The 12884-nt window shown below is 35.8% G+C and overlaps 1 protein-coding gene across 1 annotated transcript in view; it reads left to right on the forward strand.

Moving 5' to 3' along the window:
* The first annotated feature begins 3495 nt into the window (after positions 1 to 3495).
* Positions 3496 to 12884, forward strand: part of LOC107472195 (LEAF RUST 10 DISEASE-RESISTANCE LOCUS RECEPTOR-LIKE PROTEIN KINASE-like 2.4) — an 18067-nt gene continuing 8678 nt past the window's right edge. The window contains exon 1 of the mRNA XM_052260544.1: positions 3496 to 3604. Coding sequence (XP_052116504.1) covers positions 3496 to 3604 — 109 coding nt within the window. The remainder of the gene's footprint in view (positions 3605 to 12884) is intronic.

Below are 12884 nucleotides of genomic sequence, written 5' to 3' on the forward strand. Positions count from 1 at the left end.
AGAGTTTTTGGAAGAAACTGGCAGCAACGCGTCCGCGTGGGCGACGCGAACGCGTGCTTTGTGAAAGTGGCATCCACGCGAACGCGTGCATGGTGCGAACGCGTGGCTCATGCGAAACACAGATGACGTGGACGCGTGACTGACGCGACTGCGTGGAAGAGCAACACTCTAGATGACGCGACCGCGTGACCCTTGCGGACGCGTGACATGCGCGATCTACAAAAATTACAGAAGTCAGCCCCAGCAACTGCTGGACCTTTTTTGGTCCAGATCCAAGCCCAGAGAACACAGATTAAAGGCTATAAATTGGGGAATCCATCCATTCATCAAGAGAGGATACAACATACATTCATACATAGTTTTAGGATTTAGATGTAGTTTTTAGAGAGAGAGGTTCTCTCCTCTCTCTTAGGAATTAGGATTAGGATTTATGATTTTTATTATGTTCAGACTACTTCTCTTCATTACAGGTTCAATGTTCCTTTTATTTTCCCAATTTGACCTATGAACTTTTCCATGTTGGATTTAATTTCTTTTATTAATATTTGAGGTATTTTAGACATACGACTTTTATTTAGTTTCTTATATTCTTGGTTCTAGTTGATTAATTGGTGACTCTTGAGTTATCAAACTCATCGTGATTGATAATTGTTATCTTCGCTGATTGATTTAGATTCCTATAACTCTAGTCTTTCCTTAGGAGCTGACTAGGACTTTAGGTGTTAAATTGATTTGTCCACTTGACTGACCTTTATAGATAGAGGTTGACTTAGTGGGAGCAAAATATAATACTCATCACCATTGACAAGGATAACTAGGATAGGACTTCCAGTTTTCATACTTTGCCAAGAGTTTTCTTTGCTATTGATTTATTAATTCCTGCAATTTATTTTTCTTGTTCAAACATTTTTCAAAAACACAAAAATACTATTTTCCAGAACCAATAATAAATCATACTTCCCTACAATTCCTTGAGAAGACGACCCAAGGTTTGAATACTTCAGTTTATAAATTTTATTGGGTTTGTTACTTGTGACAACCAAACATTTGTACGAAAGGATTTTCTATTGGTTTAGAAGCTATACTTACAACATGATTATATTTGTGAATTTTTTTCCGACAGGAAACCCGTTCGTCAAAATTTACCTACTTTTACTGTACTTGAATTAGTGGAATCTGCTCTATGTTTTGTCTTAGAGAACTTATTTATTTTTAATCAGATAGACAAAATCATATAGTTGCATTCATATATATATGTTGCATTGCATTGCATGAGTCTTACATGTCCCTTTTCGTTCATATTTATCTCCTTCAACTAAGCATGAGGACATGCTAATATTTAAGTGTGGGGAGGTTGATAAACCATTATTTTATGATTTATATTGTGTTTAATTGAGTGGTTTTATCAAGTCTTCACCCACTTATTCATATGATTTGCATGTATTTACAATCCCTTCCTAAAATTGTTCTATGATTGAAAACTTGCTTCCCAAAGAACTTTTAATTGTATATTCTTATTCTCCTTTATACCATTCGATGCTGTGATCTGTGTGTTAAGTTTTTCAGGCTTCATAGGGCAGGAATGGCTTGGAGAATAGAGAGGAAGCTTGCAAAAATGGAAGAAACACAAGAAGTTGAGGAGATGATCAGCGAGAAGTGACGCGGGCGTATGGCTCACGCGTCCGCACGAATTGAAAAAAATCATAGCCTGACGCGAACGCATGGATTGGAAGCTGCACGAGTGACGCGAATGCATGAACGACGCGTACGCATGGCACAGAAAACGCTCAGTGACGCAAACGCGTGCATGACGCGGTTGCGTGACGTGCGCGATCTATAGAATTACAGAAGTCGCTGGCATAGATTCTGGGCCGTGTTTTAACCCAGTTCTTGGCCCAAAAACATAGATTAGAACCAAGGAACATGTAGAGATAGGGAACAACATTGATTCCACATAATTTTAGTTTTTTTTTAGATCTGATTTTACTCCCCCTCTAGGTTTCTCTTTACATTGATAGTTTTAGGATTTGAAGATTTTGGCTTTGGTTATTGGGAAGAGTCTACCTCCAGAATTGGTCATTCTAGTTTGTTTACCTATTTTTTTATTTACTCTTCCATATTCTTGATTTGTCCAGAGTTGACATTGGATTATTTTTAGAGTTCATTAATACAAGACTATTTTTTATTTTTAATTGATCTCTTTGATTATTGTTTATCATGTCTTTTTTTATCCCCCCTTTTATTTTGTAAAGTCTACATTTATGATAATGGAGTAGTTTCCCAACTTGATTGGGAGTTGATTAAAAGGAGAACCTTGAGTTGGAATACTCAAGAGTTCAATTGTAATTGGTTCGTTGTTGGTTGGCTTGTTAGTCACTAAGTCTAATCCTTCCCAAGGGAGAAGATTAGGACTTGTGAATAGAAGTTGACTTTTAATTTGACTTTCCTTCATTCGTTGAGGGTTAACTAAGTAGAAACAACTACTAATTATTAATTGATTTTGAGAAAATTCCAACAAGGATAGAACTTCCTATTAATCTTCTGCTGGTCAAGATTTTTATTTAAATTACATAAATTCCCTGATTTAATTTCCTATTTATCAAACTAAAAACCATTTTGGAAAACCTCTGATTAATAAAATAGCACATCTCTCTGCAACTTGTTGGGAGACGACCTGGGACTCATACTCCCAATATTTTATTTCTAAAATTTGTGACAACTCTTTTCGAAATTGACAAGTGGATTTTTGCTGGTTAAGAGTTGTACTTGCAACGCTATTTTTCTTAATAATTCTTAATCTGGCAATTTCTGCCAAGTCACCATGCTTGAAATCCCTTCTCACACTTGTGTAGAATCTAGGTTTTGGTGTTTGGATACGTGACATATAATCCTCCCTCTACCTGGCTTTATAAGGGTGTGTAGTATAATCAGGGACTAAGCATATCTCTCTTCATGAGCAATTAGACCAAGGAATTGGCTATTGATCAAGATCTGAGAGATTGAGTCACCAAGGGATTGGGGCTCAATCAATCATGATTGCCAAGAGGTCAATGAGTTGCATGATTGAAGAGGATATAAGCTAGATTTGATCCAAAGAGACAACATCTCCCAATCTCAATGAATTTCCCCATTCTTACCTATCCATTTCTTTACAACTTAATTTTTACATTCTGCAATTCCCCACTCCCATTTACATTCAAGTCATTTATGATTCAGCACTTTACATTCTGCAATTTTTGTTTCTGCACTTTATTGCTTTTTCTTATATTCTAGTCATTTACATTTATGTCATTTACAATTCTGCACTTCACAATCTTATTGATCCGCTTGACTAATTCATCAATCAATTAAAACTGCTTGAATTTGCCAATCTCTGTGGATACGATCCCACTCTACTGTGGGTTATTACTTGGCGATAATTTTGGTGCGCTTGCCAAAAGATCTAATTCACTAATTTTCGAATGGGGTGTGAATTTGAAACTCATCAATGACACAATGACAATGAGGATTGAGATGCTTGTTGATACATCAAAAGTGTTCCCTTTACTGATCTTCAGGAGAAATCCGTACTTTCAGAAAAGATCTCGCATACTCAAAAAATGGGGTTATTACATAACCAAGTGGGCCGTAGAAGTGGATTTTCACACTATCAACTTAGTTTATCCTATTTCTGTAATCCTTAGTCATTAGCTTAGTGTATATAGGAGAAGATCACCCATGTTTAGGATCTTCTTCCTCCCCCATTATTTTTTAAACTTATTATGTACAGTATGACTCACTAACCTCCTAAGTTAGCGTTAGGAGCTCTACTGAGTTTCATGGATTAATAATATTACTGTTCTATTTTCAATACAATTCTGATTCTATTCTCTTATGTATACTCATTCTTCATCTCATGAATGAGAGTGACCCGTGACAATCACTCTTTTTCTACTTGGGTTCCGTGCGATTCCTGACCCGGATAGCATTGAACTAAAGCTAAAGTTTGCATTGCGGATTCGTATAAAGCATCTGAGCAACTTTGGATATGTGACATATAATCCCGTTGTCTATGGGTGCGTGGCGTTTCAGTGGCACTAAGGCGAGAGTCAGAGAAGCAACCCTCTCTAATCCGGAAGATTTGCCTTGTCTGTGGCACCTTAATTTGGATCGCGAAGAGGAGTTGCGTGCTTAGAGCTTCCTCTTCTGCTACAGTGAGAAACCTATAAGTGGTTTGATGAGAGGACATGAGTTATCTCAACGTGGTAGGTTGCTGTAGTAGCGGAGGTTAACTTGATGAGAGGATATGAGTTAATCACTTACGGCTGCAATTGAATAAATCAAAAAGCTACTGAGATAGACAGTAAGAAAAGTTAATCCGGAAACAAAAAACATCTCCGAAGACTTAACTATTCATCCATCATTGTTTTCACAAATCAATCCGGTATTTCTATCTTTATTTATTTTACGCATTTTTTGTGACAAACTATATTTTCTATCCACCTAACTAAGATCTGCATGGTGTCCACTGCTTGCTCAAAATAACAATTCTCTTGGGATCGACCCTGACGCACTTCAGGTATTACTTGGACGACCCGGTAAACTTGCCGATCTATCTATGTGAATTCTGCGAAGCCAGTTTCTTGCACCAAGTTTTTGGTGCCGTTGCTGGGGAATGTACGGATTTGACAAACTACCGAATTTTATTGTTGCTTAGATTAGCTACTTTTTAATTTTGTTTGAGTCCTTTGTTTTCCTTTTTCAAAAAAATAAAAAATTTTCAAAAATCTTTGTTTTCTTTTTTATCTTTATCTTTTTGTTTGAGTCTTTGTTCTTGTTCTTGTTAAAGTTTTGAATTTTCTCGCTTTCTTTCCAAAAAATTTTCAAAAATAGTGTCTTCTGTTTGAGTCCAATATCAATTTTTAAGTTTGGTGTTCTTTGTGTGTTTTTTGTTTCTTTAGATTTTTCAAATTGTTCTTTGTGTTCTTTCTTGGTATTCAAGTTGTTCTTGTTTCTTTTCTTTTTGTTTGTTCTCTTGATTTTAAAAAATTAGTTCTTTCTTGATTTAAAAATTTTAAGTTTGGTGTCTTTTGGTTGTTTTTCTATTTCTTTAATAATTCAAAATATAAAAAAATATCTTTTCTATCTTTATTTCAAAATTATTTTCGAAAATTTCAAAAAAATTTCAAATTTTAATTTCAAAATCATTATCTTATCTTATCTTAATTTCTAATATCAAATTTCAAATCTTATCTTTTTAAATCTTATGATATCTTTCCTTTAATTTGATTCTATCTTATCTTATCTTGCTTGTAAAATTTAAAATTCAAAACTTTTTCAAATCTTTATCTTATCTTATTTCAAATTTTACTATCCAATTTTTCAAATTTCAAATATTAAAATTCAAAATTAAACTTTCAATTTCCAAATTTCAAAATCAAATCTTTTATCTTATCTTGTTTTCAAATCTTTCTTAATTAGTTACTTGTTTTCTCCTTCTTCTTTTTCAAAACTTCCTAACTAATTCTTCTCTCTCCTATTTTCAAAAACCTCTCTTCTATTTCTCTCTCTTATTTTTCGAATCATTATCATGAAAAATTAATTTCGTATAATAACTACCGGCAAGTACACCGGGTCGTATCAAGTAATAAAACTCACAGGAGTGAGGTCGATCCCACGAGGATTAACGGATTAAGCAAGCAATTATTAATTGATTATTCTAGTTAGACAAGCATATTAAAGTGATGAGCAACAAGAAATGTAAAGAACATGAAAGTAAAGAAAAGCAATAAAGTGCAAGAAAGTAAATGGCATAAATGTAAAGTACAAGAAAGTAAAGTGCTGGAAAGTAAATGAATATAAGGAAAATATAAGAAAGAAAGATAAAATAAACATTGGGATCAAGAGATATTGCATTCTCCGGATTAGTTGATTTCATCTCATCTTCAAACATGCAACTCATTGACCTATTGGCAATCATGAATGATTGAGACCCAATTCATTGGTAACTCAATGTCCCCAATCATGATCAATATCCAATTCCATGGTCTAGTTGCTTATGAGAAAAGGTGAAGCTTGGTCCCTGATTATACCACACATGCTCATAAATCCAAGTAGTGGGTAGATCTAGAATCACAATTATCTAATCCTAAAACCCAGATTCACTCAATGTGAGAAAGGACTTCAAGCATGATTTTATGATTCCTCTTCCAAGGTTCACATAAAACCCAAATACATTCAATCTCTTTTCCAAGATAATTGAATGCTAGAAATGAAGAACGGAATTTTTCCTAGTAAATCAAGGAAAGACGAATAGATGAAGAAGAATAAAAATAATCAATCCATCAAATAACGATAGAGCTCTTTTTTCCAATGGAAAGAGTTAGTAATTCATAACTAAAATATTTACAATTAAGAAAGAAAATAGAGGAGAAGAGAATTGTGGAAAGGGAGGGGTCCGAAGACCCATTCCCAGTGGAGTGTGTATACTATGTAGATGATGATAGATGATCAATCCCCCAATTCTATGAGACAAATGCCTTTATATAGGCTCACCTAAATTACAAACTTAAATGAAATTGAAAGAAAATTACAATGAAATGAAAATTAAACTATTCTAGATGCTTCTTGTGGCCTTGATTGGTTGACAATTGTAGGCTTGCTTGCTTGAAGTTTCAGTGGGCTTTGAGTAACTTTAGGTGAACTAAAATGATGCTTCAGTGGTTCTTTGCATGTATGGGTGCTCATTTGGGCACTCACTTGGGCAGAGCCACTTCCAGTGCCCACATAGTATTTTTGGGCTCAAAGATGCTTAATGTTTGTACTTTAATTTCATGCCCACTATAAAGTATTATATATCATTAGAATGCTCTGAATGTCAGCTTTCTAACACTGCTAAAATCAACTCATTTGGACTGTTGTAGTTCAAGTTATGACCAGTTGAAGATGAAATGATCAGTCTGTCAAATACCTCGGCGTGCCACGCCCAGGCCTGGCGTGCCACGCCTTCAATGAGGCACTAAATCTTCCTCTCAGACCATTAGAGCTGGCATGCCATGCCCAAGATCTGGCATGCCATGCTCTTTTAAGGAAAGGAATTGGCGTGCCATGCCCTCGAGCTGGCGTGCCACGCACAGCTTGTGATGCTGAAAGAATGGTCTTTTTCATCTCTAGATTTATTGTCTACTATAGAGTGATATATCTTGTTTGAAAGCTCTAGTTTTCAGCTTCCCAATACCACTAAAATCACATCATTTGGATTTCTACAACTCAAGTTATGTTCCTTTGAAGATGAAGAGGTTAGCCTGGTATCTCTGCAGGGAGGTGTTGTGCTCCTTTGTGTTTTCGGGGTGAATATCTTCCTCAAATTTAGTGTCCACTATAAAGCGTTATATATGGTTGGAATGCTCTTGATGTCATCTTTCTAATGGCACTAAAATAATCTAATTTGAAGTTTTGTAGCGTAAGATATGGTCATTAGAAGCGAAAGAGGTCAGGCTAGCATATGGCCCGGCGTGCCACGCCTCATATGTGATGGTGAACAACCTCTCTGGTAGGTAGAACTAGAAATCCATGCCTAGGATTTGGCGTGCCACGCCTATTGTAACACTTGGAATGCCCATTGGCAAGCCCAAAACATCCTTTTTTTTCCTTCTTTTGAGCTTGTTTTGTGCCTTTTTGCTTCTTTTTCCACCATTTTCTACAAAATTCATCAAATCAAAGGATCAAAGCAATATTCAACTTAGGCACAACAAATACTCAATAATTGGGTATTATAAACTAATTTTTTATATGAAAAAGCATAGAGAAAGATAACATGATGAGCAGTCATCCCAACACCAAACTTAAATTTTGCTTGTCCTCAAGCAAATAAAGAATCATGCAATAAATTTTAACAAACCAAGGTGAGAAGAGTAGCAATTTTTATGTTCATGGTTGGCTAGTTTCTTATGGATGCTACAATCACAAAAGAGAATCAAATGATTGATGCTTTTATCTAGCTCATTTTATGAAATCTTTTTCTTTATGTTCCTTCTTTGAAACAAGCTTTTCATTCTTTTTTTAGCTTATCTTCTTGGGTGATTTGCACCATTTGTTGAAAGCTATGACTCTAAATGTTTTGTATTTAAGTATTACCACTTCATACATAAGCACCATAAGCATTTAATTAGAGGACTCTTTTAGCTCATTTGTTTATTTTCTTTACTTCTCTAATCATTGATGCTTAGAGCCTTGAGCTTTGAGGGAGTACTTTGCACTTGAACCTAGCCTTGACTCTAAATATTTTATTTTCAAGCTTTTTGCTTGATATATAAACACCACAAGTACTTAACAAATGAATTGTCATTGTTACTCAGAGCCTTCAGCTTTCTCATTCTTTCCCTTTTTCTTTTCTTACCTTAATTGCATTTTCTTCTTCAAGGTTTTTAAGATTTCAAAATTTTCATAAAATGTCCTAGATGAAAACTTCAGTTAAACAAATTCAAATGCAATTGAGCAACAACAATCATGCTCACTTCCCAAAACTTATAAACTCATACTAACTTCTTCTTTAATTACCTTGTTTGTTTATGATCATGATACTTAATTACTTTGAACTAACAAAATTCAAGATGGTAGTCATAATGTCACAGCAACATGTTACAATTCAACCATGAAGCTATGCTTATTCACAACACGCATGCATATACAAGAAATAGAAGACAATCATGCAATTGAAAGTAAAGAGAACAAATAAGAGGAAAAGGAACTTTACCACCTTGTAGTTCATCTTCATTGTTATTATTGTCCTTTTCCTCCTATTCATCTCCTTCCCACACCAACTTAGAATTATTGCTTCAAGCTAAGCAATAAAAAAAATAGTGGTGATGGCATTTATGATGGGTCATGAATGTCTTAAATAATGGAGTGTTAGTAGTACATGTGTTTTAGGCAAGCAAAATTAAGAATCACAATAAAGGCACAAGAAACAGAGACATTGTGATTGCAAAAACAAGAGGGTGTGCATGAAACATTACATAGAAAATGAGTTGCACACCAAACTTAGTGTGACACTTTCAATTGGAGTTGATGCAAGTATCCAGTGAAAAACTGGAAATAAATTGTTGCAAGGGAACACCAAACTTATCTTATGCAATCTTATCTCAATTTATTTGAAGAAAACTAAGCAAACAAAGAAATTGTTATATGTCAATAACACAATCACCAAGAAACAGAGAATTTTCTTTTTTCACCAACGAATCCTTAGTGAGGCATTAACACAAACAGTTGACTGGCAAGAGAAAATAAAGGAACAAAAGTAATAGAAACAAAAATAAAAAAAATGTCTAATCTAGGTAATCAATCAATTGGTAGTTTACTAATCACAATTAATCCCCGACAACAGAGCCAAAAACTTGATTAGGAAAAATTAATTCCGTATAATAACTACCGGCAAATGCACCGGGTCGTATCAAGTAATAAAACTCACAAGAGTGGGGTCGATCCCACGAGGATTAACAGATAAAGCAAGAAATAGTTGATTGATTATTCTAGTTAGACAACCATATTAAAATGATGAGCAACAAAAAATGTAAATGACATGAAAGTAAAGAAAAGCAATAAAGTGCAAGAAAGTAAATGGCATAAATATAAAGTACAAGAAAGTAAAGTGCTGGAAAGTAAATGGATATAAGGTAAATATAAGAAAGAAAGATAAAGTAAACATTGGGATCAAGAGATATTGCATTCTCTGGATTAATTGATTTCATCTCATCTTCAATCATGCAACTCATTGACCTCTTGGAATTCATGACTGATTGAGTCTCAATTCCATGGTAACTCAATCTCACCAATCTTGAACAATAGCCGATTCCTTGGTCTAGTTGCTCATGAGAAGAGATGAAGCTTGGTCCCTGATTACACCACATATCCTCATAAATCTAAGTAGTGGGTAGATCTTGTGTCACAATTATCTAATCCCAAAACCCAGATTCACTCAATGTGAGAAAGGATTTCAAGCATGATTTTATGATTCCTCTTTCAAGGTTCACAAAAAATCCAAATACATTCAATCTCTTTTCGAAGATAATTGAATGCTAGAAATGAAGAAGGAAATTCTTTCAAGAAATACAAATAGGAGAAGAAGAATAAAAATAATCAAACCATTAAATAGTAATAGAGCTCTCTTTCCCAATGGAAAGAGTAAGTAAGTCATAACTAAAATATTTACAAGTAAGAAAGAAAATAAAGGAGAAGAAAAGTGTGGAAAGGGAGGGGTTTAAAGACCCACTCCCGGTAGAGTGTGTATCCCTCTATGGATGATGATAGATGATCGATCCCTGGTGCACAAAATTTTTATCACACTTTTCGCAACTTCGCACAACCAACCAGCAAGTGCATTGGGTCGTCCAAGTAATAAAACCTTACGCGAGTAAGGGTCGATCCCACGGAGATTGTCGGCTTGAAGCAAGCTATGGTCATCTTGTAAATCTCAGTCAGGCAGATTCAAATGGTTATGAGGATTTGATAATTCAAAGATAAATAAAACGGAAAATAACATAGAGATACTTATGTAATTCATTGGTGGGAATTTCAGATAAGCGTTTGGAGATGCTTTGTTGCTTCTGAACCTCTGTTTTCCAATTGTCTTCATCCAATCATGCGTCCTCCTTTCCATGGCAAGCCGAATGATTCTCTCGGTGAAAATGGTCCGGCTACGGTTTCTGTACGGCTAATCAACTGTCGGATTTCTCGTCTCGGATGAAAAATACCAAGCACAGCTACGACAGGGCTAATCATCTGCGGTTCTCACTTGTGTCGGAGTAGGATCTCTTGATCCTTTTGCATACTATCACTGCGCCAAACAGTTGCGAGTTTGAAGCTCGTCACAGTCATCCCGTCCTAGATCCTACTCGAAATACCACAGACAAAGTTTAGACTTTCCGGATCTCAGGAATGCTGTTAATTGTTTCTAGCCTATACCATGCAAGTTCTAATCTCATATTCGGATGTTCTGTTGTCAGGAGAGATGATGCAAATTGCATATCAGAGACCCAAGAGAATATACTCTGGCTGTCATCCAATGACTACATTGAACATCATGTAGACCGCTTGTGGTTGTCAGGCACGCGGATCTTGGCTAAGCGAGTAATGAAGATAGTGGGTGATTGTCACGGGTCACCCCCTTCATTCTGACTTAACTAAATTAAGTAAGAGAGTATATCTTGGAGAAGAAGTAGGCGTGAATTGAAAGAGAAACAATAATACTTGCATTAGTTCATGAAGAAAAGCAGAGCTTCTCACCTTAATCTATGAGGTGTAGAAACTCCACTATAGAAAATACATAAGAGAAAAAGGTATAGGCATGGCCGAATGGCCAGCCTCCCAAATGTGCAAAATGATCTCAAGTGATCAAAAAGCTATTCCAAATGATCCAGATACAATAGTCAAAAGTGCTATTTATACTAGACTAGTAACCTAGGTTTACAAAAAATGAGTAGATAGTGCAGAAATCCACTTCCGGTGCCCACTTGGTGTGTGTTTGGGCTGAGCTTTGAAGCTTTCACGTGCATAGGCCATCCTTGGAGTTAAACGCCAGCTTGGATGCCAGTTTGGGCGTTTAACTCCAGTTCTGGTGCCAGTTCCAGCGTTTTACGCCAGAAAAGGGTTTGTGGTGGGCGTTTGGACGCCAGTTTGGGCAATCAAATCTCAGGCAAAGTATAGACTATTATACATTCCTTGAAGGCCCAAGATGTCTAATTTCCAACGCAATTGAGAGCGCGCCAATTGGGCTTTTGTAGCTCAAGAAAATCCAGTTTGAGGGCAGGAGGGTCAGAATCCAACAACATCTGCAGTCCTTTCTCAGCCTCTGAATTAGATTTTTGCTCAGGTCTCTCAATTTCAGCCAGAAAATACCTGAAATCATAGAAAAAACACACAAACTCATAGTAAAGTCCAGAAATGTGATTTTTGCATAAAAACTAAAAAAAATATACTAAAAAGTAACTAAAACATACTAAAAACTACCTAAAAACAATCCCAAAAACCGTATAAATTATCTGCTCATCAATCCCCCAATTCTCTGAGACTAAGGCATTTATATAGGCTCTCCTAAATTACAAACTTAAATGAAATTTAAAGCAAATTACAATGAAATGAAAATTGAACTATTCTAGATACTTCTTGTGGCCTTGATTGGTTGATAATTGTAAGTTTGCTTGCTTGAAGTTTAAGTGGGCTTTGAGTAACTTTAAGTGAACCAAAATGATGCTTTATGGGTTCTTTGCATGTATGGGTGCTCATTCGGACGCTCACTTGGGTTAGGGCGCTCGTTCATTTAGTCTAGGCGCTCACTGGGGCAGTGCCACTTCTAGCGCCCACTTAGTATTTTTGGGCTAAAATATGCTTAATGTGTGGACTCCAATTTTATGCCCTTTATAAAATATTATACATTTTTGAAAAGCTTTGAATGTCAGCTTTCTAACGCCGCTAGAATCAAGTAATTTGGATCTCTATAGCACATGTTATGCCCAGTTGAAGATGAAGAGGTGAGTTTGTCAAATACCCCGGCATGCCATTCCAAGGCTGATGAGCGGATAATTTGTATGCTTTTTGGCATTGTTTTCAGTATGTTTTTAGTATAATCTAGTTAGTTTTTAGTATATTTTTATTAGTTTTTAGCTAAAATTCACTTTTCTGGACTTTACTATGAGTTTGTGTGTTTTTCTGTGATTTCAGGTATTTTCTGGCTGAAATTAAGGGTCCTGAGCAAAAATATGATTCCGAGACCAAAAAGGACTGCAGATGCTATTGGATTCTGACCTCCCTGCATTCGAAGCGGATTTTCTGGAGCTACAGAAGCCCAATTGGCGCGATCTCAACGGCTTTGGAAAGTAGACATCCTGGGCTTTCCAGCAATATATGAT

This window comes from Arachis duranensis, chromosome 4, assembly GCF_000817695.3.
Source record: "Arachis duranensis cultivar V14167 chromosome 4, aradu.V14167.gnm2.J7QH, whole genome shotgun sequence".
Taxonomy (NCBI): domain Eukaryota; kingdom Viridiplantae; phylum Streptophyta; class Magnoliopsida; order Fabales; family Fabaceae; genus Arachis; species Arachis duranensis.